The sequence below is a fragment of the Falco rusticolus genome, chromosome 5 (genome assembly GCF_015220075.1).
Source record: "Falco rusticolus isolate bFalRus1 chromosome 5, bFalRus1.pri, whole genome shotgun sequence".
NCBI lineage: Eukaryota > Metazoa > Chordata > Aves > Falconiformes > Falconidae > Falco > Falco rusticolus.
In genome coordinates, this window is record NC_051191.1 from 57,534,632 (window position 1) to 57,561,837 (window position 27,206).

Consider the following 27,206-nt stretch of genomic DNA (forward strand, 5'->3'; position numbering starts at 1 on the left):
GAGACAGGGACACAGCAGGGACGCTTGGAGCAACATCAAGACACGTGGAGGGATGCACAGGGGGGATGCTGGGGGTAAGAAAGGGATGTTTGAGAGGGGGACACAAGGGGTGGCACAGGGAGAAACATCAGGGGACAAGGAGGGGCACAGGGGAGAACATTGGGGGGGCAAGGAGGGACACTAGAGGAGACATTGAGGGGGACACCAAGGAGAAAAGGGAGAGCATTGGGCTCAAAATAGGCTCAGCAGTAGTACCCCACAGCCCAGTCCTCTGCCCCCCTCCTCTGCCCTCTTTGCTCCACACTAGGTGCTTTGGAGACATCAGCTCAGCCCCCACATGTGTGTGGCAGAGGTCACAAATAAGAGACTGTCCCCTTTTTTGGGGGGGACACACACACACCCCTCTTTGTGAGGGGACAGAGCAGGAACATGTAGCAGCAACTATCAGCCATCCTTTCCCAGTTGGGTGAGTGGTTGGCTGTTTCTGGGAGATTAAATGTAGCTGCTGTCACCATCTTGCCTGTAGGATTTAGATGATGTTTCCCCCCTTGTTTCTTAAAAACACGTGGGCGCAGCTGCCTTGCGCCCACCGACACGCTGTGCGGTGCTCAGCGGTGAACCCTGGCACCTCCAAACCCCCAAGTGCTTCAGCAGGGCATTAAAATACACAGCAAGCACCTGCCTGTAACCTCAACGTCCCCTGGATGCCCAGGGGCGTGAAAACCACTGGCCAAGGATGCACAGGAGTATAAATAGAAATATAGATAAATACAAATAAATAGAAATAATAGAAATAAAAATAATTGAGATATTTAATGCCCCCTCCCTGACATGCCCACATACTACATGAGGGTGCGGAGTGGCCCCCTGCCCCAGGAGGAGGCACTCGGCCCCCTAATGCTTTCCTACTGGTGGAAGGGCTGCTGGGGACATCCCCTCATGCCTCCCTCCCTGATGCCACTCTTTCATGTACCCCATTTCATTCTGGGAGCAGTAAAAGTTCACAGCACCTGCAAACCACTTGATTTTATTAAGAACAAAGAGCTCCTAATTGCGGAGAGGAATAGCCACCCTCCCACCTCCTCTGGGTTGTTTTTTATTTTTGCTTAAGACCTAATGAACACATCACTTTCCGCCCCGCACAGAGCACACGGGCAGCAAGCTCTGGTGGCTGCTGTACAACGCTTTGACTTTGACGGGCTGAAGGACCTCTCATTTTTCCTAACTGGGAATAAACAGCCATTGCTGGCTGCCTGCACGTAGGCAACCCAGGTGCATGCAGATAAGGCACCATCTGCTTTTATTTGCATCCAAGTTTTTAACGGTCAGAAGCATCTCACCCATACACTGGGCTCTGAGGGTAGATGGAGGAGCGTGTGGGTAAGCATCAGCCCTAAGCCCCCAGGGCTGGCACGGTGCCATGGGCTGGCCACAGACCCTCCAGCCTTAACACCCAGGCAGCCATTATCAGGGCAGTGCAGTGATGGGGAGGCAGGGAGGGAGGAGGGCAGATGCTTTACCTAACTTTAACCGGCTGAAAATTAGGTGTCTAATCTCAGCCAGTCACCTGGGCAGGTCCTGCTGCCGACCAGGGCTGCTTAGTCTCCTCCACCAGGTGCTGCTGCTGGTGGGCAAACACCCTCTTCCCTACATGTGGGGGTTCCAACTCTTTCATCCAGACTAGCTCCCTAATTTTCAGCCAGTCAAAATAAGGGGAAGATCCCCCAGGCAACTCGGTGGAGGGAAGGCATATGGGTGGTCACAGCTCATCAGGCTGCTGCTGGCCTTGCACCTGGGAGGATCCCAGTCAAGGCAACCCTGAAGCACCCCACTTGATGTTGGAAAGCACCCCTTGAACCCTATGCTGTGATACCGATGTATCCTTAGCATGTGCCAGCCAGCACTGAGAGAGGTTTTCTAGCGCCCAGCAGGATGCCGGAGCTGGAGGTGGGATGCAGATGCTGCAGGGCAATGGAAGCCCTGTGCCCTCTGGGAAGTGCAGTCCAGCACTGCCAGCATGCCATGCAGGCAGCATGGTGGGGGCCTCATCCAGAAGGAAAATCTATTCCTGTGGGCCACCACCTTGGGCTCGTGCCTGCATTTTTGGCCACAAGAACCTGCCATCATGCCCAGGGCAGGGTGGGTTACCCTCTGCACCTCCTTTTCTCCTCAGGGAGGGCTACCCAGCTGCTCCAACCCTCCTGTTTCTGGCATTAGTCAGCAGAGGTTGAGAAATCTTGCTTCTCTGACGAACCCCAGAAGACAGAGCCTGGCAGAGGAATCCTCTCCATAATCCCATTTACCTTCTCCTCCCTCCCTGCACTGCATTCAACCAGACCCCATAGGGATTTACACACTTCCAGCTGCGGATTTCATCTTAAATGGTCAAGCTGTGTCTACTGTGGATGTGCTGTGGATCTGCCAGGTAGGATCTCCTTGCAGGGAGAGGATGGCTGTTCATTGACACCCCAGCACATCAGAGCACTTCTGGTGACTAGTGCCAGTGACATTTTATTTTACCCAGTTTCTATTTTCAAAGAGGTTCAGAATCCTCAGCAGTGGGACTTGGCCTCACTGGCACTCAGACCCAAGTGCTTCAGTACTTTGTTAGTGGCAAACCGGGGAAGTTACCTGAATTTCCAGCCATGCTCATCAGAGGTTCAGCCCTGGGCCCCTGGTGTGTAATGCAGTGTGGTCAGCTCAGCATGAAGCCACTCAGCCCATCCACAGCTAACAGCAGAGCAGGCTTTAATGATGCCAATAAATAGTGAAGGGGTATTGCCTCTGGCTGCTGGACCAATTACCACTGTTTTTCAAAGATTTGCAAGCTGTTTCTCAAGAGCAAGCTCCTTATGTGAGCCAGGATGCTGCCCTTTTGGGCTCTGCCAGCCATTGCGCTTGTCACTTGTGGGCATTTTGGTCATCTCTCCCTGCCACTCTCCCCCAACCCAGCTCCCCTGCACCCAGCAGATAGTGATGCAGAGATGATGGGCAAGCGTATCACCCTGCCACAGGCAAGACAGGGGCTGTCCGATAAACACCGTGCTGGTTTGGAGGGCGGCGGTCTCCCATCACCCTGGGGTGACAGGATGCTCCTACCCAAGCAGTGGCTGATTTGCAGCCACAGAGCCTCAAGGAGGCGAGGCTCAACCGCATGTCGGGCGCCCGCACATTTCGCCTGCACTTACACGACACGTTTATCGGGGCCAGCAGCCCCTGGTCAGGAAAGCAAAAAGAAAAAAACACCACCCAAACAAACACAAGATACTGAACCCTTCAGGGAAGGGGCTGGTGAGCAGCATGCCAAGCACTGTGCGCTCCAGCACTCTGCGGGTTCACCCCTTGCTCACCCTCCGCTTGCCCCCAGCAGCCCACTTTTGGGGATTTCTTCCCCTGAGAGCAGGTACGACCATGCAGACTGTTGTTTCAGTGTTTTTCTAAAAACCATGCATGCACCCCCAAGCCTGCAACACTGTGCCCTGAACCCCACTTTTTTCCTTCCTTTCTTGGTCCCTGCCTCATGGCAAGACCAAGCCATGCAGTCTGGAAGCAGTTGCCCTGAGCTGCTCTGCTGCCTTTTGCCTTCCTTCCCATCTCAGCCCCTGGCATGCCAAATGCTTACCCTGTCCCATACTCAATGGCAACAGCCATGTCTTACTGGGAGGCAGAGGGAAAAGCCTGGACCTGGGGCAGCGTGGGGACAAGGTTTCTAGCCTGGAGGCAGGAGGCTAAGCACCAGCAAGAGCAAGCCCTGGCTCTGCATGGGTGCAGGGGGGAGCCGGCCGCTGAACTCAGTGCCTGGCCTCTGGCACCATCTGCCAGGTTGCCCAAAGGCCTTGTGCACGTGACTAAAGCCTGCAACCCAGTTGTACCAGAATCTGAAACTTACAAAAGCAGCTCGCCTCACCTAGGGAAAGCAGCTGCTGCAGCCCTGCTCAGAGGGGTGGGTCTGCATTTGCCTGCACCCCGCTGCCTCAGGGGCTGCTGGTACCACAGCAAGGTCATCACACACCGAGCAGTGCCGTGCTGCCCTAACTCTCCTCTCACGGCTGCCACGACCACCTTACACACCACTCCCATCCCCGACCACCTTACACACCACTCCCATCCCCACATCGCACAGTACTCCAGCCTCCCAGCCAACACATCCATCACCTCTATCCAAAGGTCTTCATTGACCCCCTGGTCTTCCCCTCCTCAGATGTTGCCCCCAGCCCTGGCAATAGCCTGCAATTAGGGCTCTTCCATAATTGCCAGCAGCCTCTCTGCAGAGCAGCAGCTCACATTTACATTGAGATGGGGCTGAACGAGGAGCAGTCATGCCAAGGTCCTCCATCCCGAGGGTCCACGTGGGATTTTCAGAGCTGTGTGGTGAAGCAGGTTATTTCTCCCCCAGATCCAAAGGTGGGGCAGGCAGCTGGATTAATGGCACTGCAGGGCTCCTCTTGCTCTCCGGCCAGGGGCTGGGGGTGCTCCCACTGCTTTCCCTCCCCAAATCTAGAGGGAGGCAAGCAACAGGTCAGGATACCCAAGTCGCACAGGAACCTGGAAAAATGACACCCCACTGCCACACTGGGTTAGGGCCATGTGGCAAGCCTTCCCCTCAAGGAACACATTTTTCTCAGCGAAAAGGGAAGATTTTATTAAGTTAAAAGTTGAAGGGTGTAGCAGAGCAGCAGCAGCTGCCACCTTGGAGGGGGTTGGCTCCAGCAGGTGCAGTAGCAGCGTCACAGCTCCTCTTCCCTGGAAAGGAAAAGCCCCCTGGCTCTGGGCTTCTGCCAGCTTGGGTTCTCAAAGGAGCCAAAGGACAGTCACAGAGAGAGCTCGATCATGCGGACTCTTGCCAAGGTCTCCTATTTCAAAAGTCCCAGGCAAGCATATCCATGGCAGACTGCCCCAGCAGCTCCCTCCTATGGCTTGCATGTCTTCTTTGCAGGTCCCTGGGGTTGGCACGGAGTGCATAGGTGGAGGGGTCATGATCCTCACCATACATCCCAGGATGGTCCACAGAGACATTTGGAACAGACAGAATATGTGCTGAAGGTGGCTGTGCGGCCAGGAGCAATGGGGCTGGGAGGGGGTTGGGGAACCAGATTCTCTTTGTTAGGGTAAAAATTCTGGTGATGCAGTAAAAGTTTTCCCCCTTCTCTTCCCCTTCTTCCCAGGGAGGCAGAAAAATTCCTCTATAAAATATAATTTTCACATATAAAATCCTGAAGAAGGTGCATGTAAGGAGCCAGTCCAAACAATGTGCTCAGGTATGCAGGCAAAAGGGGTTCATCAAAAAAGCTTTGGGAGGGGACTGAGGAGGTTGGGGTGTGTGTGGGATTCCTCATCAAGGTGATAACAGATGGGATTCAACACACACACACCCCCCACCTTCCCTGCAAGTGAGGAATGGAGCAAATACAAAACAAGAACAGATAAACAAATGAAGAGAAGACCTGGAGAGAGAGAAAAGAGAAAACCAGACCTGGTTTAGAAAGACTCCACTGAGCTCAGAAATACCGTATCTTCTCCTCCCCCAGGAGATGGCCATCTGGAGCCCTGCTACAGACCCATGCATCTTGGTGCCCACCAGCAAATGCTGGTGGAGCAGGGTGACCCCAATCCTGATGGCCACTGCATCCAGGCAAGAAGCAGAACTGCTCTGGACAACAGGACAACCTCATTCCTGTCACCCTGCTTCCCTCCCCAGATGCAGCAGGCATGCCCACAGGTGCGAGTGGGAGGAGGGCTGGGTCTAGTCAGGGCTGCTTTGTTGCAGACCTAATTTCCATGCTGCGATAGAGAAACTGCTTCAAAGGTGAATGCAGCAGAAACATTACCTATGTAGGTAGCACATAACTGCCCCCACGCTGTCACCCAAGCCACAGGGCGAAGGCCAGCATGTGGCTGGCTCCTACGTCCAGCCTGGTTGAGCAGTGCTTGGTGCTAGCTGCAGGAGCATCAAGAGCAGCGTCAAGAGCAGCATGGCAAGAAGGGGGCTGAGCACCTTGCGAGAATGTCAGGCACAAAAGGAGGGCCAGGGGTGCAGGATGAGAGAATGCAAGAAGCAGAGAAGGAAGAGTTTAAGCCTAAAGTTTTAACACTCTGCAGCAGGAGGAACTGGCAGCTTCCATCTCCTTGTCAATGCGGGGCAGCCAGTCTCAGCCACTTGCACCTGCAGGGGACATCACAGCATCACTGGTGCTCACCGTTACTCGCCAGCGCTGTTGCACAGTGACTCCTTCTCCTGCAGAGCCGCCATAGCCAGGCGCAGGTGTTCCTTCAGCTGCTCGATCTCTCGCTCCGAGCGCACCTTGATGTGATTCAGCTCTGCATAGACATCTTGGTATTTCCCTGACGCAAATCTCTTATCCTGCCAGAGAAGGGAAAGGGGTCAAGAGGTTTTAGGGCCAATAATAGGGAAGGGGGTGACAAGGCAAGCCCAGCAGCAGAAAGGCCAGCAGGTGAGGAGGTGAAAGTGAATCCCATGTTTGAAGCCCATCCCAATCCAGGCCACACAGAAACCATTCAGAAAAAGACCATGGAGGTAGCATTTCCCAAACCCCAGGCAGGGAAGGAAGGCAGGGTCACTGGTCCCACAGTAGTGGCGATCTATAATATCAGATTGAGGAGATGTGGGATTTACTATGGCTTGTGTGCATTTGGGCCAGTCATGTGGGAAAAATAAGCCCTACTAAAGATAAAGGCCACGGAAAAAGCCAGTCCCAGCCCAGTCACTCATACAGCAAAAAATCTTAAGTGAGAAAATTATAAACTCCTGGAGCATCACTGAATCGCAAAGCTTCTTTCAGGTTCCCCTTTGGCAGGGGTCTTTGAAAATCCCTCTGAAGGAGCTGCTGCCAGTGGAGGGAGCAGCACACCCAGCAGCTGTGCCCAAAGAAACTCATCTACCCAGCGAGATGACAACTGGAGGAAGAGAAGGTGGCTGGGCAAGCAGAGCACTGGGCAGACTTCATCCAGGCTTCCCAACTGGGAAAGAAGGGCTCCTGGCTTGTCCACACTTACGTGTACATACATCTGGGGAAACCAGCAGCAGTCTCCATGACATTTCCCTTGTACAAGGGAAGTCTACACCAGCCTGTGCTGCTCAGAGCATGTGGCTGCTTATGCACTCAGGAGCACGCCAGGACAAGGAGCACAACTCACAAGAGAGTTTGGCCCAAGAATCCCATCAAACCCAGCTGAATCCTGCTGACATGCAGCCCTGGTGCTCCCCTCCCTCCCCTCTCCTGCTTAATTTCCCAATGGCTCCCAGAAAACACCAACCTTTTGCACCATCTGCAGCTCCTCCCGGAGGCACTGCACCTCTTTCTTTAGGTACTGGAGCTCGTTCTCCTTCACCCGCAGCAGCACCTGGGCCAGGAGTAGGGAGAGGAATCAGAGATGACTCAGGAGCCTCAGAAAGGCCAGCAGGTCCTGGCGCAAGCGTGGCAATGGAAAAGGAAGGAAGGGCCAGGAGGGCTGGGGCAGGAAACAGCGTGAGCAGCCCAGGAGAGCAGCGAAGGGGAAGCTTGCGTACCTGCTTCCTGCACCAGCCCACTGCTCCATCCGGCACCCCACTCCCACCCGCTCCCAGCCAAAACCACTGTGAGGAGACCCCCAGCACAGGGTGGGGATAGAGGCAGGGGGGCAGCACAGGGGGGGACTCCGTACCTCCAGCTCACAGGAGCTCCGCTCGTTGTTGTGCGAAGAGCGGTCCCCAGAGCCCCGCGATGAAATAAAGCTTCGCAACTTCCCAATCTCATCCGAGAGACGGGTCTGCAGCTCCTGCAGGCAAAACCAAAAGACATCAGATTCGCCATGGCACAGGCCTCTCTGCTGTCCTGACCTCTCCATCTTCAAGCCAGCCCTACTCCAGCTTCGAGAGACCTTCTTGTAACCCTCTGCCCATAGGTTACAGCACCTACAACAGCAAAGTACGTTCACCATATTTAACATGATAGTTAAGACAAGCCCATCCACAGCCTCTAACTTTTTTTTTTTTTTTTTTTCCTGATGATGATGAAGTCTCAGAAGGGAAGAAATGGGAACAAGTAGGGGAGTTTTAACACAAGGGCTGGGCTGTGCAAGGGAGGAACATGCTCGGCGGTCTCTGCTGGCAGGGAAAGCCCTTCTCTTGCCTGGTTTTTCCGGAGGAGCTCCTTCCCTTCCTGCTGACAGCACTGCAGTGTCTGCTCCCGCTCCTCTGCCTTCTGGGTGAGCTCCCCGATTTCCAGGCACTTTTGGGAATACTGTTCAGAAAGCACCTGCAGCTCCCGCTTCAGGGACTCCACGTCCAACCTGCCAAAGAGGTGCTGGCTCATTGCTGCCCTGCAACTTTTGCTGGCCCCTGGCCACTGACATCACCTTCCCCCCCTGCCATGGGCAGCCTCTGCCCCCATCAGTCATTGGCACAAAACAACGTTCCCTGTGGACCAAGGCTTTATTTCCCACCCTCCTGCACGTGAGCATGGTGCTTCTAGGAGCTTCAAGCCATGAAGGAAAAATGGAGGAGCTTTCCATAAAGAAAACAGAGGGAAGAAGCTATAGGAAAAATGGAGGAGCTGCAGGGAAAACAGAGGTGCTACAATAGCCAAGCAGGGGATAAACCTCCCTGCCCTACAGCTCCAGCAGCCCTGGCAGTCACTGCCGGGCACCCACCAAGCCCACAGAGGGAGCTGGGGAAGTGACAGGAGGGAGAGCTGGGGGCTATGGCTGCAACCAGGGTGCAGTGACACTGGCACATGGCGGCAACATCAGGCAATGGGAGCGGGACAGGTGGTTTCTTACTGGTGCTGTTTCTGGAGGGCATCTGAGATCGAGCTGCATTGCTGGAAGCTTCGTGTCCTGCCCAGCTCCTTATTCATTTCCTCCCGGTGGGCTTTCTTCAATGCCTCGATGGCTGCAGAAGGGGCAATGGGAGATGGGGGATCAGGCTGCGCAAGTTCCGGCACATATGGGGAAACCACACCAGGGAACTGGTTGAGTTCTTGCTGCTGCGGGCTCCCAGACCTCTTTGCAGATTCCCCCTCCTGCCCTCAGGGCATACCCCACCTTCTCCATGCCCCAGGATCATCCCAATGCACCAAATGCTGCCAACTAGACCAATACGGGGCAGTGTGGGAGCTCTCTGCCACCTCTGCCAGCCCCGTCCACCTAGAAGGTGCTGACCCCCCTCCTACCCATCCACAGAGGAAATAACCCATTTCCCACCGCATCTTTACCACCCCAAACCCCCAGCCCCAAACAGCCTCCACAGCACAGGTCTGAGGAGTACCAAACTCGTGCTCCAAGGAGCATCAGCCTCACACCAGTAGGGTTAGCAGTGTGGCTCCAGGTGACTGGGATGACTGGTTTCTGGCAAGAGACATTTGGGAGAGGCAGGAGGGACCCTCCTAAGTGGGGGCATGGCTTGGTGTTCACTCCTACCTGCTGCCGTTGCTGCCGCCTCCTCTGCCAGGAGCCGCTCCTTCTCATGCCGCAGCCGCTCCAGCTCCCGCTGGTGGTGCCTCTGGAGCTCCTCCATCACTTGCTGGTGGGACGACTCCATCTCAGCCAGGCTGCGCTCACAGGCCTCCTGCCGTGCCAAAGAAAGGAGGGGTGAGGGACCAGGAGGCAAGAGCAAAGGCTTGGGCCAGGACAGGTACCGGGCTGAGCTGATGTCTGCCTTTGCAAACCTCATTCGAGTCCAGGGCCATTTTGAGAGAAGTGAGACCATTTGCCATGAGGGTCATTTCTTTCTGGAAGTGAGGTGGAACTTTTATCAGTGAACACAACTATTTGATAGGGCTGCACATCTTGCAACCTTTGTGCTTTGTGAAGGATGAAACATTCCTCTTGCTCTTCTCAAAACTGAAGCAGCAAGACAGGAATGTCTGTCTTGGGCCAAGAGCTGGGAATGACACACCTGACAACTCAGTCCAGACCCTCCACCAGGCTGCACTGCCTGGCTGAAGGAGATCAACAGAGGGAACTGCATCTCAGTATCTGCCTTTTAAATGAAGTAGCATCCCTCAGAATCAATGAAAACTGAGCCTCTTCTCCTGAAAACTGACACCTTGAACTGCCCTGTGGCCCAACAGAGGCTGCCAAAGAGCCCTCCACAAAGCCTAATGGTTAGGGATCCTCCTCACACAGCTTGCCCTCCTTTCTGATGGCTCTGAGATCAAGGGGATTGTTCTTTCAATGCTGAGCACTGTGGTGAATTGGGGTTACCGCCAAACAAAGCGGTTCCTACTTTGGAGCTACACCTCTGCTCTCCCTCCAGATACTTGAAGCACCACCCCAAGCCCCTCAGGAAGGTTTTGTTCACCCCCAAACCATGCCACAGTATTATTTTAAAAGTCAGGGCCTCTAAGACATCACCAGAGTGCCACATCGCATCCATCCCCCAACAGCCCCTTGCTGTCCCGTTCCTTCCCCCAGTACTAAGGTGAAGGCTGATATAAAGGGTGCTGCAACACATTGTAGAAATGCAAGTCCTTTCTGGCTACTCCTCCCTACTGAGATGAGGGAAGGTGTGAAGTTTCACAGATGAACCAAAGGAAAAAGCAACGGATCAATTTGGTGATCGGCCCACGGAATGGCTGTGGACCTCAGCAGACTGAGGGAAAATGAGCCCTTGGGGAAAGGCCAAGTTTGGCCTCAGATGTGAAATGCTGGCCTTTTGAGACAAGTTATTAGGAAGGTAAGTTGCCATTCCTCCTCACTCCTTTTGGGTTTTTTGACCATAAAGAGGCCTGTGAGCTGTAAATATTAAATCAAGAAGACAGAGCGACTGGTAAGTGGCTGGGCTGGGCACCTCAGGACTTGTGGGTTTCTTTATCTGGGTTAGGTACAGCCAGCCTGCTGCAACAGGCTTCACCAGACCCCATTTCCTTTCCCCCAATTTCTTTTGACACGTAGGACACATCCTGAAATCCCCACAGATTGGTGGAATGGCAGCCTACTCTCAGGAAATCCCTGTGGGATGTGACCCCACTTGCTTTGGACAAGTCCATGTAGGGGGGAAAATAAATAAAGAGAAGCCAGAGGCTGAAGCGTGAGCAAACTCCGCTTTGCGGGCTTTCCCACGTGCCACCCCAGCAAACAAACCGGCTGCACTGTCAAAGTGACCTTCAGGGCTCAGGCGGCTCTGGCAGGAACAGGAGATCCCCAGGGCCTGACGGACTGCTTTTAACAAGGGATTTGGGAGCTCATGTTAGCAAGAACCACATGTGGCGAGCTGCAAACCGCTGGACAGGTGGCTCAGCAGAAGGCTGCTGACCCACCTCCAAGCTAGGGCACAGATCCTGCACGCTTCCCCTAATGCTCCTCCTCCTCCTCCCCATTTATGCTGTCCCCTTTAAGGCTAGGCAACACACACCAGCCTTTATGTAATTAACATTGATTACAAGTGGGCACAGTTTGGGTCACCATGGCAACCCAATGATTAGCAATACCTGCTCAGCAATGAGCTGGGTCCCAGCATTTCCCAGCTTCGGACTGGAAGAGACCCCAGAGTCCTGTGTCCAGCACCCTGCTCACCTGTGAAATGTACCCCCGGGGCACATGGCCATCTCCCTGGGATTTCACCGCCTCCCGAAGGCTCTCATTTCGGGCCCGGCAGGACTCCAGCTGTGCCCGCAGTGACTGGACCTGCACCAGGGAGGGGAGAGAGATAGTCAGGGGAGAAAAGTGCTGTGGCCTGACCAGCGCGCTGCATTTGAACACTGGGCTTAGTGTTCATGGCCAATGGAGGCATCAGCTTCCGACAGGAACGGCAGCCTGCAAAGGGATCAAATTGGCAGAGCCACCCCCCAGCCTGGTAAGTGTTAGCAAGGAGAGGAGGAGACATCCCAGCCTCCAGGTGTGGATCTGTGCTGGAGGAAACCACCACTACACATGTAGCTGGGACAACAGACAAGCGCACAGGTCCTTTCAAAAGCTGGTGGGTGAAGCACCTGCAGATTTGTGAACAGCCAGAGAAGAGAGGCTGTGGATGTACTCCTGGGAAACACCAACTCCATGTAAGCAGTGCCACCAACTAACTTATCCTGATCAAAACATGGCCTGGGCAACCTCTCCAAGTGTGTGAGAGCAGATCTTTGGCCTTGTACTACCTGGCTGCAAAAGCTCCCATGCACTTGAGGGGTGGCAAACAGAGCCAGAAAGAACGAACACCTCTCTGCACCTCTGCCCTGCTCTTCTGCAGAGCCTCCTACTGCCAAGCACCACACTAAGGGGCCACCAGAATCCTGGTCTGAGAGAGAAGGGATGCTCTTACCTCCTTTTTCAGCATCTCATTGGTCTCTTTGTGGCCTCCCTTGCTCTGGTTCAGCAGTGCTGTCAAGGGCACCCGCCGTGAGTCCTTCAAGGGCAGGCGTTCCAGTTCCAGCCACTTCTTCTCTATCTCCTCATTCAGCTGAATCCGCTGGTCCTCCGAAAGTGGGGGAGTGGGGAGGTCCTGCTCCCCCACCTTGCAGGAAGAGTCTCCCACTGGGCCATCGCTGTTTGGGACCCTGCTGTCAGGGGTCTCAAACCATTTCCGCCTCTCCTCCGAACGGACAGCCAGATCCCGCTCCAGCTCCTCATGCTTGGGAGCTCGATCAGAGATCCTCAAGCTCCCTCTCATTTTCTGCAGGGACGCCTGATTCCCGGGGTCCTGCGGCAGGGGAGACAGCTCCACGTAGTCAAAGGCATGGCGGTGTCCATCTGCCTTCCAGTGTCCACCCTTCAAGTTTCCCTCAGAGCCCAAGCCTGGCCGCTGCTGCTCCTCCAACCGGAGTGAGCCCTTCTGGGGGACACAGTTATGGAAGGAGTTCTCCTTGTCGCAGTCAGCCAGCCTGAAACCAGAGCGACAGCTGGTGAAGGAGAGGCATGGTGTGGGAAAGGATGCCAGCGGAGGCACCATCAACTGCCCAAGGCTCAGCCCTCACTCAGCCCAGCCTTACAAAATCCCACTGAGCGTGGAGCTAGGCCTGTAGCATCCCACCCCTTGAGGAAATGGGTTCCACCCCAGCTCTAGCCATGCTGGTGGAGAAACCGGGCTAAACTGATGTGGCAAGGCAAAAAGTGGGTGCAACAATGGGAGCCACCAGGCTCTCAACCCCTGCCACTGGCTGGTGTATCCAGGCCATGTTCAGGAGGAGCGGAAGGCAGGGATGATCTAGGAGCAGCCGGATTTCCAGAGGGGCCTTTCCAGTCCCTGCCTGTCAGGGGAGAGGGGCAGAAAGAGGAGGAAGAAGTGAAGCAGCGTGGGGCAGCTCTTACTTGGTGACATCCGGAGCACTGACCGGCCGCACGTTCTTCCTCAGGGCCTCGATCCAGTTGCGCCGGATGCCCGAGGTCATTGCTGAGAGGGTGAACACGGCATCCTTTGTCTGCAATGGGGAGGCAACAGAAGCCCCGTCAGCACCCAGTGGAGGTACAAGCAGCTCCCGCTCGCTCCCCAAGACCCCCAGGCACCTGCTTGCACAGGTGGTTGACAGTGTTAAAGAGGCCACCTGCTGTGTCAAAGACTCTTAGGGGCAGGTGAAGGGGTGGGAGCAGGGACATGCTTTTTGTGGGGAAGCCCATTACACATCCTCCATGAGACCATCTCCAGGCAAAGACCAAAGAAACTTTGCTGACACACCTGGCCCAACGTGAGGCAGTGCAATCCAGCCATTCAGGTGCCGGGAGCTGGGCACCAGCGCTGGGGTGAGGTTCCCTACAGCAGCAGGCCACAGGGGAACCCAGACCGTGAAGTGCCCAGCTCTGCATACCCAGAGATGCCGGGTTTTGTGCTGCCTTAGCAGTCACCTCCTGCTGCTACAGCAAGTAGCCAAGTTTGTGCTGGGGCCAGATCCAGGGTACAGGCTGTTACTTACAGCACAGTCAGCCAGGCTACACTGAGATCTGCAGTGCTCACCACTCCCTCCCCGCAGCTCTAGAGAAGGTGCCTTGGACAACTCGTCAAGTAAACACTCCTGGCATTTAGCTTGGCTCCTGGGCCCCCTCCAGCACAGCCTCTGGTCAGCCCTGCAAAGCCTCCCTCCTCCTCCTCCATCCTTTCCAGGTGGGCAGCACTCATGTCCCTGAGCACTGCCACCCACGCATCACCAACTAGCCTTGCCAAAGGTTTGCATGGGTTGCCTCTCGGCATCTCAGCATGGGGAGGGAACAAGCATTGCCACCCAGTGTCCCTTGGTGCCACTGCTCCATGTCCACACAGTGCCAGACACTCACATGTATCTGGAAGCCATAGTTGCGCTGCACCGCAAACTCTGTCACGTCTGTGCAGAAGCGGAGGTCAATTTCTCCATCAAGGTCATCAGCCTGAAAGCACAGCCACCCATTAGGACATCAGTGCAAACCCAGCTTTGAAAAAGCTCCCATCACCTGTCAGCACCATAAACAAAGCACAGGCAGCCTCCGCCTTCATCCCACAGCTCTCCAGGAGCCGGTCTCAGCTCCCCAGCACAGCGTGGCCTCTTTTAACCCAAGGGCAGCCAGTAGTGTCGATGGAGAGCATCAGAGATGTCCAGCCACAGGACCAGCCCTTCTCCTCACCTCCCAGCACTGACAGCCCACCAGGCTTCACCACCCCACCTTCAGATACCCATCCCCTTCGTCACCCCTTTGGGAAGAGCAGCTTGCCACCTCTAGTGCCCTTCAGGAGGACATGATGCTGCTGCTTCTCCCCGGAGCATGCTGGTTACGCCAGGGCTGCACTCCTCTCCGTGCTGGCCAGGAAGCAAGAGAAGGCTGGAGAAAAGCTGGCCATACTTACCTCCTCTGCGTTCGAGTCCCGGTAATACCTCAGGCTTGAGTCAGTCAGCACGAACCAATGTTTCTTCCACTGCAGGCGGATCGGGCAGGGGGAGGGAAGGGAAAAGACAGGAGGGAAATGGATAGGCAGTTACCGGGGGAAACGTAGGAACAGGGAGGGACGCTCTGCACTGTGACCTCTTGGCCTTCTCTTCCCCCTCCTCCACATCCCTTCCAGCTCCCCCTCACACCCCTCGGCTGGAAGAGGGGCGCTGGGTGAACCTCCATGCCTGCACACAGAGCAAGGCACCTCCACCAAAGGCTTCCTGCTGCCTTTCCCAGCCGGAGTGACCTCAGCAAGCGAGGGGGAAGGAAACTGGCTGCTCACCAGGGGATCTCTAGCAGCAGGGGCTGGGGGAAGAGGCAGACCTCCACCTTGAGCTTACCTCTCCCGGCTCATCCAAGATGGACATCCATCCCTTCTTGAAATTGAGGAGATCCGGCTGGAGAGGAGAGGAAAAAACAGAGGGTTACTGTCTTGGAGCGACACACAAAAGGTCTTTTCATGCCAGGGGGTGGAAGGCGAGTCTCCAGTGGCAGAATAACAGTGGGAATGGCCTGGCATTGCTTTTAGGAAATTCATGGGGGTGTAGGACCCGGTGGTGAAGCAGAACTGGATTTAGCTCTCAGCAGCAGGCAGTCGTTCCTGTAAGAGGAAGCAGGAGATAAGGAAAGAGGTTTTAAAAAAAATGAAAGGAAAATATGCAGCAGGGAGCTTTCCACAAGGTGCCTCAGAGGTATTTATTCAGGGGGGGGAAGCAGGGACAAGGAGAGCAGGCAGAAGGGAGCGTTTCACTGCCACTGATGGGGCTTGCCTCAGAGATGGAGGCAAAGTCACAAAGAATCAAACACACCTTGTCCAAACCATGGCCATCCATGCCCCAGGGCTACTGTCCCTCTGGTAACTTCACCACCAATCTTTTATTGAAGAAGTGAGTAGTTCTCTACAAAACCGCCCTCACCGCAAATATACAGGAGGCAATTCAACAGCTGTGAAAACACATTGCCTTTAAACAATGTGCTCCAGGGTAGAGATGAAATCAGAGTCACAACCAGTGCTTGATCCTCTCAGAGACTTGACACTCGCAAAGACTCAATCCTTTCCAAGGTGCTGGGGGCTCCTCTTACCCAGCTTTCTGCTTCCTCCTGCTGCAGAGCCTGCCCTCAGCCCAGGCTTGGCCACCGCTACCAAACGTAAGGATGAACAGAATCTCACCCAAATCACCCTGTGCTAGAAAGAAGTTTCCCCCTGCTCCCCCTCCTCCTAACCTCATGCCACTGGTGCGGCATCCCAACCAGTTTATCTCCTTCCCAAGGTGGAGTGCCAGAAAGCTGACTCAGGGGAACCACTCTTCCTCGTTTTGCCCTCAGCTAAACAGGCTGGAGCCAGTCCCTCTTTCCTAACCCTGCTGGCTCCAGAGAAGTTACGCCACCAAATAATTCAGCCCAATACCTCTTCTCCCCGGGAAGCCAGAGTTTGCTGATCTGTCCCTTCCGCAGCAGAGCCAAGTGCGGACAGTGCCAGAGAGGTGACGGTGCCAGAGCTGGACCTCCCAGCGCTCTGCACCAAAACTGCCAGCCCTGTGGAAGCCACCAGTGGTCCCTACACGCCACAACTGCGACCCAAGACCAAGCTGGCAAGAAGGGGTGGCTTGGCACAGCCACTCCACACCCCCAGAACAAGCCTGGTGGCCAGCCGTGGCTGCCCCGCAAGCCCAACTCCCTGGCTGCCCAGCTGGGCTGAGCCTTCCCCTGTTTTCATCTCCTGAGCTGCCACTCTTGGGTTACACCCAAGGTTATGGGGTGGCAAGGGGCGAGTACGCCGGCCCACCCCAGCACTCTGGCTACTGGTTCGAGCAGGCACACGGAGGCTCGCCAAGGGGAGGGTCACCAGCTGCTACAGACTCAGGCTCTGCCAGAAGTATCCGATGGTGGCCCCAAGCTGCCTGAGAAGGGAGGAAAACCAAAGCGAAAGGACACAGAGGGCTCCCATGTCTCACCTCCCACCGAGGTGATATGCGCTGCCAGCAGCTGGGAGATGAGGGGGACACATGCATCCCCATCCGTATGAAGCCGGATGTCCCGCCAGCCCTGCTGCTGCCCTGAAATTGTGCCCCGAAAATTAATTCCTTCCCTGTGGCAGCAGCTCCACCCTTTTTCCCGTTATCCCTTCTAATCCGGTGACTTCAGCTCCGGCTCCGAACTGGGAGCAGTGGGAGGGAAGGAAAGGAGGCAAAACATCAAAGTGCAACCTCCCCCCCTCCCAGGCCACACGTGCACTCGGCTCAGCAGAAGAGAGGGCAGGCTACGTGGAGGTGAAAAAACAATATAGGGAGAGACAGAGTGAAAGGACTCCCAGTTGGGGCTGTTGCACAGCTCAGCTGGGTCTCATCTTATTGAGGATTTACAATCCCAAAGCATTAGGTGCCAAAACAACGAACATTAATGGGATGTATGCTGCCGGGAAAACTGGCACAAAGTCCTGCCAGAACTGCTGCCCCTGATGCAGTGCTGGGGCCAGAACCCCCCCTCCCCCCGGAGGGCTTCTTCCAACTGGGCAAATTGCACAGGACTCCTGTTTTCCCTGGTGGCTCCATTTTCGCTGCCACCCCCAAGGCATGGAGCCGCAGCTCTGGTATTGGCTTTGAACTATTTTTGTCATGGCAAGGCCAGAACCATAGGATGAGGCATCAACTGATGCTTTTCTCCACCTCCCCACAACCAAATCCACCTTCCTCATCTGGCATAAAGAGTTTGGGATACTGGGAAAGAAGAGAGCAGGGTTCAGACTGAACCCCCCATCCAGAGGAAGTGGCCCAGTGGCAGGAGGAGGAAATGGCCAGGAAAGCCAAACTGCTGGGAGAGATCCGGGTGCCAGAGACACAAGAATGTGGCAGGATGCACCCCCAGCAAAATGCACAGTCCTGCAGTGCAACTCGGGGCTGCAGACAGCGAGGCTTCGGCTCGGGGGGTGGCAGCAGCAACTCTGCCTAGTTGTATCCATACCCACCAGCTATACGTTTGGCCTTGCAGCTGGCCAGGTAGAGGCACCAGAAGGGGTCCCAAGCAGCTGGGGACAGCGGTGACACTGGAAGGACTGGCTTACAACAGCAGGTTAAAGAGAGGTGGCTGCCTGCTCTGGCTGAAGAAGGGCTACAGGGGAGGTGATAACAGCCTGCAAGTATCCGAAGAATGTAAACACCAAAGAAGGAAAGGGGAGTGGGTGAGAGCAAAAGAATGGTTCCTGGGTGGTACAGAGGCGCCAGGATGGAGAAGTGGAGGGGGAAGAGGCAGCAGCAGGCTGAGAAAGCGCAGTGTCTGAGAGGAGGGACAGGATGATCAGACGCGCTCCTTCCATCACCAGCCTCTGCCATCGCTGTGCATCCCGCTCGTCTTGCTCCCAAAAGCTCCTCAGAGCAGCAGGTCCCAGAGCACCGCTTCATCTCACCTCCCAGAGACGGTGCGAGGGGCTCCCGGCCTCCCGGAAAGCACAACGTCTCCTCTCCTCCAAAAAGGGAACCCGCTCCGCTCTGCAAGGCGCATGCCCCAGGCCAAAACACAAAGCAAAACCGCTCCAGCTCGGTTTGGTGGAAGTACAAACCGCTCCCAGGATAGGGTGCACACGCAGCTCCCGAATCTATAGGTGTTGCCAAAGCAGCCTGGCCTGTCACCTCCACCACCCCGCTGTCCCCAGCAGCCTTCCTGGCAGGGCCGGCAGAGGTCTGCTCCGAGGAAGGCTCGCCCCGGGTGGGGGATGCTCCCAGCCCCCAAACCGCATCTGGCTCCCTCGGGGAGCATTAGCTCGCCATGCCGGAGGGGGTGCGGGTTTCGCACCGGCCGCAGTCACCGGTGCGCTGAGCTCGGCAGGCCTCAGCCCGCCCGCCCGCGGCACCCAGGTCCGTGCAGGCGGGGTGCGCTGCCGCTAGCGGAGCCGCGCTGCCCAGCGGCCACGGGGGCCCCGGCGGCGACGGGGAAGGGAGGCAAGGCGGCACCGAGCCTCGGCCACAGCCCCGAGCACCGGGCAGGGCCAGAGCCCCCCCAGCGAGCAGCGGTGCCCGGGCCAGCAGGGAGCGGAGGGACCCGGGGAGGCGGCGGCTGACAGCTGGGGGCCCTCCGCTCGCTCCTTCCCAACCGCCGGCTGCCCCGCGGGGTCCCGCTGCGCGCCCCCAGGGCCCAGCCGAGGGGGAGGACCCCCCCGACCCCCCCCAAACCCCGAACCTCGCGGGCCGGTCCCGACTCACCGTCATGGCGGGGGCGCCGCGGCCGGCGGCGGGGCCGGGGCCGGGGTCGCGGTGGGGCCGGACGCTGGCAGCCAGGGCGGCGGGGCAGCTTCAGCGGCCGGGCGGCACCCGCGGCCCCACCATGCCCGCTCCGCCGCCCGCCCCGCGCTGCCCGCTCGCCTTCCCCCCCCTCCTTTTTTTTTTTTTTTAATTTAAAAAAAAAAAAAAAGAAAGAAAGACAAGGAGGAAAAAAAAAACCCAACCCAAAAACTTTTTTTTCCTTCCCCTAAACTTCCTGGGAGGGCCCGGGCAGGCCAATGGCAGCCAGCCGCCACCGCCCCGGCCGCCCGCAGCCAATGGAGCCACCGGGCTGCCGGGAAGGGACGGGACGGGACGGGACGATCCCGGGGCTGGCCCGGGCAAGGGTGAAGCCCGGGGAGGTACGGCCCGAAACCGCTGCTGCCCCAGGAGGGGAGGCCGGGAGCCCAGCCCTTATCCAGGCGGGATCTGTGGGGTTTTTTAGGCAGGGATTTTCAGCAGCCCCGTCGTGTGCACACAGCGGGGTCCTCGCCTTCACCCCTGAAGCTGCTCGGTTTTATACGCCGCCCCCACCAAAACGAACCCCTAAAGCTGCAATCTCGGCAGAAGTGGAAGCAGGTCCCAGAAAGCCAGCTGGCATCGGGAAGGGGAATGGCTAAAGAAGGTCCCGAAGGAATGGGGGCAGGAGGCCGAGGATCACGAAATGCCAGGCTCTGCTCCACCGTGCAATTACAGAGGCAACACTTGTTGCCGCAAGGCAAAGTGAAGGTGCCTGGCCCAGAGCTCAGGGCTGAGGAAACCTGGAATAGGTGCGGTGACCCAGACCCAGTCGTGCAGGGGGAGCTCAGGGCTTTGGGCTCCTCTCCAGCCTGGATCAGGGAAGCGAGTTTCAGAGGCCTTTGGGAGCCTCCTGCCCTGCTGCAGTTTGTCCTTGCATAAAGCAAAAAGCCAGGCCCTAGCAGGGGATAACCTGGCCAAGGTGACTGACCCACATGGGGGGGGGACTTAGGCGCAGCTGGCAGTTCCATGGGCTCCCAGAACACTTTCTGCAGCCCTCCAAGGCCACTCTCGTGGCATTTTTGGTACCCCAGGAATGCCAACACAATACACCTGTATCTTCTTTCATGCCACTAAAGCCTGCTTCATCCCCATAAAACCTTTGGTGCTATCACAGCACAGACAATAATAAAGGGAAGGAAAGCAGCTATGCTGAGATTTTAGTCCCAGGTCTACTGCTTGCCTCTTTCTGGCTTTAAAAAAAGGCTCCGTTCCTCCGTTTCCCTAACTGAGAAAAGGACAAAGGACAAAGGGAAGGGGAATGTTCGTGAGCGTGGTGCCCAGGAGGTCACGGGAAGGCAGCACCTCACTGAGCGGTGGAGGGCCAGGTGCTGCCTGCCCACAGAGCAGAGCAGGCAGCTGTCCTTCCTCACCATTCCCCAAGCCTGGCACCTACCTTGTTGCACTTCTCACTGGCATTCGAACGTGGCTGTGGGCTTCTCGAGGAGCCAGCGCTGCTTTGCAGTGGGAAGGCGGCTCCACCCAACTGGGGCTGCATGGGGAGAAAGCAGGAGCTGAAGCCATGGGTCCTCACCTTAGTTTCCCAGATCCAAGCATCTGCCTCCCAGTGCAGGCCAGGGGGGAAGCATCTTCCCTTCTCCCAGTGCCAGGCAGGCAGCGTGGCTTCCCTGGACAGGCAGAGGACCCAGGGGAGCCAGGGCAGTGCAGAATTGCAACCCAGGGAATGCACCCACTCTGTGCTTGCCAGCTTATGCCTGATGGCGTCCCCCCATCACCTCTGGCTCCTGCCCTACTCACATGGTAAACGAGAAGCCTCTTGTTCCTCCAGCTGCTTTCCAATGGCTTCTCTGGGTTGTTTGTGTCTTGGGTGTGCTTCCAGTCATCCTCCAGCTGCTGTGATGGACTCTCAGGCCTTTTCCAGCTGTCATCCGGCCGTAGTCCTACGTCCAGACATCTTGTGGGGCTTTTCCTGTCCCTTCCCAGCTGGCGCATCAAGTCTGCATGGCACACAGGCTTCTCTTGGTGCTTCCAGTCCTTCTCCCATGCCTGTGTTTGGTGGGCATCCCCTCGACCCCTCCAGTCCTTCTCCGGCGGTCGCGTTGGGCTTGTGGGGCGCAGGGGCTTGCCTTGGCCTTTCCAGTTGCCGCCAGTGCTCCTCCCAGCGTGGGAGGGTGGCAGCTTTTCCCGGAGGCTCTGCCAGCCACATGCAGATGCCTTCCCAGGCCCCTTGAGGTGCAGTGGCTCCCCTGACTTCACCCGTTGCCTCCCTGTCCCCTGCACTGGGGTGGGAGGGGACATTTCCTTTTGGCTTCTCCATGTGCTCTCCGTGCGCCTCCCAGGACTGAGGGACCGTGGTGGTTGCCCTGCCTGGCTCACTCCACCGTTACCAGAGCCCTTCCCAAAGCCCACAGGGTGCAGGGAGTTCCCTCGGCTCTTTCTCTCTAGGGCTTGCCCTGTTCCCCCTGCCTGCCAGGCAGCTCGGCCCCTCTCCGAGTTCAGGGAGCGGCTAGGCTCCCCTTGGCTCCTCCAGCTTTTTTCTGAGCGCCAAGGAGGGTTCGCAGGCTCCCCTGCCCTCCTCTCTGACCGCTGGGACGGACTTGCGGAGCATGGGCTCCGGCTGCCTCTCTCCAGCAGCCAGCCGGGGCTAGCAGGGCGTGGGGGGTCACCCTGGTTCCTGCTGGACTTCTCAGGGTGCCGAGCTGGGCTGGAGGAACGCAGAGGTTCCTTGAGGTCTCTGCTGCGCTGCTCGACTTGCCAGGAGAGCCGCTGACCCTAGGGACAGAGGGGACGGAAAGCAGAGAGTCTTCTTAAAAAAAATAACTGCCAGTGAGAGGGAAGAAGACAGGATTAGGGCTGGGAGACAGTTTGGTTAAAAAGCTCCCCAGACAGCAATTGCATCCTCATGCACAGAGCTAGCCTGTACTGAAGTGTCTTGCACCCAAAGGGCAAAAGGGGTGCTGCCATTTAAGAGCAAAGTCACAGTCCATAGCAGAGGGAGGGCTGGCCATAGCAGGGAAGGGGGAGCAGGGCAACAGAAGAGAGAAGCATGTGGCAGAAATAGAGGAAAACGTGTCAGGGAAAAGCAACGCAGCATGGGGTCCCACCATGCAGCCAAGCCAAGCCTCACCTCCCTGGGCAGGCTGGGGCTAGACTGCCTCCGAACTAGGCGGCCTTTGCTGGGTGGCACAGGGGTCTTGCCATCGAGCCGGTCCACACGTCCCTCCTCCAGAGCCTGGAAGGCCTCCAGGGTCTCTGATTTCCTGTGGGCACACACAGTTTGTCTGGCTGCCACCAGGCACAGCTCAGAGGCAGAGCCCCTTCTCCACTTAAGCCTGACCCCACAGATGTCCACCTGCCCCAGACACCGTGTGTGCCACAGCCTCTCCCTGTCCCCATCGCTTCATGTCCCACTGCCTCACTCATGTCTTCTTCACACCGTTCCTTAAGCTTTCCTCCATCTGGTCCTTCACATCCCAGCCACCTGCCCAGGATACTCCCTCGTCCCCGTTTACATCCCCTCCTGCCCTGTGTCATTGATGCTGGAGCCACTCTAGCTTCTCCAGCCAAGACCCAACAACCAGCACTGGGTAATTCTTAGCATCCCCCATCCTTTCCTGAGTGACTCCTACAGTGGAGCCTGGATCCCTGGGGAGCCACTGACACTGGGAGCGGGGACCACTTGTTTCCTTCCCCTCTTCTGTGGCCTGCCCTGCTCTGCAGCATGTCCTGCAGCTTCCTGGAGGTGGCTGTGAGGATAAGGAGGGTGGGCTGCTCCCTCCGCCTCCAGCAATGCAGCTCCACGCCACTTTTCCAATGGCCTCAGCTGCCTGCGTGCCACACTGGGGGAGCTCCCCAGGCCGGAGGAGCTGAGCCTAAACCCAGCCCTTTCTTTAAGGGAAATTTAAGCACAGCTGAAAGCTGAGCTTTGCCATCTAGCCCTGCTCTCTCCCTGAGGCACAGCTCAGCTGAGCTCCCCGACAGCGTAGGGAGCATAGCACAGGCAATTCCCTGCCTCTGGCCACTATGGAGACCTCTTGCTTCTCACCTGCGTTCGCAGCCAAATATCCTCTCCACCTCCACCCGGCCGGGGCTGAGCGTGCGGGAGCCACAGCGGTCGACAGCATCCCGCTGGCCAAGGAGCTTCAGCTTGGGCAGATCTGCCAGCACCGTGTACTCCTGCCTCTCCAGCCCATGCTGCCCCTCCATGCCCCCGCCGCCAGGCTGCCCACGGGTGTCCCGACCCCGTGAGCCGGTGAGGTGCCTGCCACCGCCCAACGGGTCGCTGCGGGCTGGCAAGAAGCCAGCGGTGGCACATGGTGGGGTTGATGCCCTGGGAGGGCTGGTTTTGCGGTGCTTCAGCCAGCTCTCCTCAGGCTTCTGGCTGGTGGTGCGGTGCTCTGGGACGGGGAGAAGGCCGTTACTGGGGGAGGCACGAGCGACGCGGGATGCCACCACGTCCACAGCAAAGCAGGTCTTCGCAGGAGAGCTAGAAACGGTCCAGGAGGGCAGAGATAAAACCCAGATTCCCTCCAGGTGGGGTGGGAGTGCTGGGACACAGTACTGCAAGCCAAGGGCACGCCAAACCATGCAGAGAACACCCGGGAGACCCACGGTTCATGGTCAGCACACACAGGGATGCCATCTCATGGACTCTGGGCCTCATCCCTTCATATGATGCCCATGGAGGTGTTGAACTAAATAGAGATCTGCCGTGAACTTCAGAGATCCCCGGGGTGGAAAACAAACCAGAACTAGGATGTCACACAGGAGCAAACCAAGAGTACCTGCTTTCAGTGGGCAGATTTCTTTCCTAAAGCCCTGTGCCTCGGTTCTCACCCAGGATCCAGAGGGAACGGGCTGAGCCCACCTGGGTCTGTCTGCCTGCGGGGCTCGTGGCCGCATCTCCTCCTTGCGGCCCGTGTAGCTCGTCATGTCTCGTTTGCCCGTTCCCAAAGTGTTGTCCCACAACCGGGTCATTTCCCCGTCCTGGGAGACAAGATAGGGCAGATCTCTGCAATGGGGACCGGTAGCTTTTGGGGGCTGGAAGGAGGTAAGAGCGTTTATCAGAAGTTACAGCCTGTTCAGCCCAAAAGCTGCTGGTGAAAAAAATGAGGAGAGGAGCCGGATGAGCATAAGATGACCCCAGCCCAACATCTGTGGTCATGGCAAGAAACATAGGGAAGCCCACATAGGGGAATCCAAAAGCGAATTTCGTGTGCTCTTTAGGGGAAGAGCCTCCTTTGTTGGGACTAAGGGTCTCAGCTGATCCCCTCCCTTGCAACTCAGGATCTTCTGAATGTGGCCAGCAGAAGTGGCACTGAAGGGCCGAGGGGGCTGGGGAGACCAAAATAACCCAAATCACGAGATCCCATCTCACCCTGGGAAGCGCAGAATTGGCTTCGGCACAGGCGCTGGGGTTGGTGCTGGTTTCTCTGTGCTCACCCTCAGCTCCGGGGCTGAGCGAGGGATATCCCCTGCTCTCGTGCCAGCTGTGGGGCAGGGAGAGAGGACAGCTGGTGGTCAGCACAACCCACAGACCTCTGAAGCGAGAGACAGCACCAGCAGCCCAAGCCACACCGGCTCTCTCTCTACTGGATGGGCAGAGGCTGGCAGAGCCCATCCTGGGACCACCAGCCTTGCTCTACAAGCAGTAAGAAGGAAGGAGACTCTTTTGGTGGCCCCCTGACCTCTCCTGGAAGAGCCAAGAGAAACCCAGTTAGAGGGCATGGCATGGGGGTTGCTCAGCCTTTTTTCCCGGGCAGCAGAGAATAGAGCATCAGGGAGAAGGCATTTGATTTCCCCCTGCTTGGCTTCCCGCTCCCCCTCCTCCACTCTTCCCACTGAGGGGGGCTCGTTGGAGCAGCATGGCTCCCAGCTAGTACTCACCGCTCTGGTCCCTCCACTGGGCCCACGCACACGTATACCTCACACTGTGGGGCTAAAATATGGAGGGCGTCCCAGGGCTCGCCTGGGTCTGCGCTGCTGCCGGCATCATGCCCTGTGACCTCCGTGGCATGGTCCTGTGAGGAAGAAGGGAGTGCAGTGGTGCTGTCAGTGTGTTGAGGATGAGGAGGAAGGCTGCCCTTTGGAAACGCCGCCTTCTTCTACCTCCTCTGAGAGCAGCCTGGCCTCTGGGGCTCTTGATGCCTCTCCCAGCCCACCAGTGAGATTTTTCTCCTACTTCTGGAGGCCAGAGAGGCCCAGCAGGCTCCTATCTGATGCTGAATGCTGCAGGCATCTCGGAGACAGCGCGTGTGGATGAGGGCTCAGGGAAACTGCCTTCCCATGTCAGCATTGATGCTGCTGGCAGCTGCTCTCCCTTGCCACCCAGAGAGCTCAGGGAGAGGCAATGGAGCCAAGAAGGAGGGAGATTTTTGTAAAGAAGGCTGTAGCCCCAGCCCCTGCCTCTGTCTGTCAGGGCTTGCAGGCATCTCAGCATCCTCCCCAGCCCTGTTACCTGCAGGGCTTATAAGCAGCAGTGGGGGAGGCTCTGAGGAGCCAGCTGTCTGCGTCACATCTCACCCATGCCAGCATTCACTCAGAGGTGATAGCTCTAAGCAGATCATGGGCAAAGGGCTGAGGTAACCTTAGAGGGCCCAGGGACAGGGTGAGAGAGGGAGAGGGCAAGAAAGAGAGAGGGAGGCTCATTACTATTTCATCATTCCAGGCCAGTCACTCCCGGAGGACAGTGAACAACACGAAACCCTCAGTGAACATGAAACCAGCTGTTGCCTGGTCAGAGGCAGCCAAGTGGTTTGTGCTTCCAGCCCTGTGCCGAAAGAATGTGTTGGATCAAGGTACCTGGATCCCAAAGTCCCATGAGATTTATCTCCCTCCTGCCTTCCCCTCCAGGAACAGCTTGCTGCAGCTGCCCCAGGGACAGAACTCAGCCCTGGCCCTAAGCTGACAGCTGGGGGCCTCAGGGACATCCACCAGGACCATATTTTAGGTCAGGCAGCCTGTAAACTGTAAACGCCACAAGACATCAAGCCGAGATTAACCCATGGTGGGTCCCTGCTCTGACAGTTCCCCCTTCCCTCCTTGTAGCTTTGCATTTGCAACACCCCTGCTTTCCCTTCCAGCATTTATCAAGCCACTCACACCCAGTGTCCAGCCCTTCCCTGCTAAGGTAGCTCCAGGCTCTGGCCTGGACATGGTTAAATGATGGATTCCCATGTCTGGGAAGACTCCCCATGCAGATTTCCCCCAAAGACCTCTAGAAGGCCAGGTGAGCCTTTGTCTTAGGGATTTCCATCTTTACAAAGGCAGATGGAGTCCCAACATAAACAAAGGGTCCTTAATGAAGTATTCATAGCCTCCAGGTGGGATGGAGCTCACCTGGATAGCATGCTGGTGAGCCCCTGCGGCTTGGAAACAGTGCTGGCACAGGCTCTTTGCAAATACGTTGGCTTCAAAGTTCATGCAGGGCACTTCATCTACTGAACCAGACATCGTCCATAGCAGGGACACAAAGATCTTTGGCTGCTGGGCTGCTGGCAGGTGGCAGCCAGGAGGAAAAAGAGGAAGAAGCAGCAGCAGAAGACCAGAGCTTAGGATCTCCCAGCCTCAGGTTCCTATGGAAGCAGGAATGTTATTCCCAGACTGGACTTTGCTGCTGTCAGCTGGCAATACTGGAATCGAAAGGCATCCAGGCACAAGGTGACCAGTATGATTCATGTAATTACAGATAATAAAAGGGTGTATGCTCTAGCAGGGACCCCTCACAGAAAAGGGCACTGCACTGCGCCTTCAAATGACTGATGACACCCCCCAGTTTGGGAGTCCCTGCGAACAGAGGGAATGATGCTCACATCCTGCTATTTTGTTTGATGGAAGTTTTCTTCCTGCAAGCTCTCTTAGAAGGCACAAAAAGGAAACCTTTCTTCTTGAATATGTTGCTCATAAAGTGATAGCTTTAAGCAGCTTAGGAAATTTGGAGGCCCACTGAGACTCTTCCTAAACTTGTTGACCCCACTAAAATTTGAGACCTGTAGGACAGTCAATTGCAAAACTGTGAAGGGCAACAAACAGCTAGCACAACAGCTGGACTCCACGCTTCTGTCCTGGCTTTTCACAAGCATCCTGCCCACCATCACCTCCTCTGTCCCACAGGGTTTGAAAGTGAGTCCTTGGATTTGAGGATGTGATCTG

General features: G+C 56.7%; 1 protein-coding gene across 3 annotated transcripts; it reads right to left on the reverse strand.

The window, feature by feature from the left end:
- Window positions 1-1,011: 1,011 nt before the first annotated feature.
- On the reverse strand, window positions 1,012-26,633 carry LOC119149361 (TRIO and F-actin binding protein). 3 transcript variants are annotated; one of them, XM_037390553.1, is made up of 19 exons: window positions 26,394-26,633; window positions 24,942-25,075; window positions 23,101-23,541; window positions 22,183-22,315; window positions 20,853-21,827; window positions 20,491-20,586; window positions 15,165-15,221; window positions 14,741-14,809; window positions 14,197-14,286; window positions 13,240-13,349; window positions 12,254-12,812; window positions 11,515-11,625; window positions 9,418-9,565; window positions 8,779-8,890; window positions 8,130-8,289; window positions 7,663-7,776; window positions 7,276-7,362; window positions 6,198-6,361; window positions 1,012-4,497 (listed from the first exon to the last, which is right to left on the reverse strand). In XM_037390553.1, the coding sequence occupies exons 1-18, from the start codon at window positions 26,505-26,507 to the stop codon at window positions 6,200-6,202; spliced, it is 3,672 nt and encodes a 1,223-aa protein (XP_037246450.1). In that variant the 5' UTR covers window positions 26,508-26,633; the 3' UTR covers window positions 1,012-4,497; window positions 6,198-6,199. The 3 variants fall into 3 exon arrangements, with proteins under 3 accessions (XP_037246450.1, XP_037246449.1, XP_037246451.1); XM_037390552.1 differs by lacking the exon at window positions 1,012-4,497 and adding an exon at window positions 4,622-5,444 and having other exon boundaries at window positions 26,394-26,628; XM_037390554.1 differs by lacking the exons at window positions 1,012-4,497; window positions 20,491-20,586; window positions 20,853-21,827; ... (2 more) ...; window positions 24,942-25,075; window positions 26,394-26,633 and adding exons at window positions 4,622-5,444; window positions 19,020-19,189.
- Window positions 26,634-27,206: the final 573 nt, after the last annotated feature.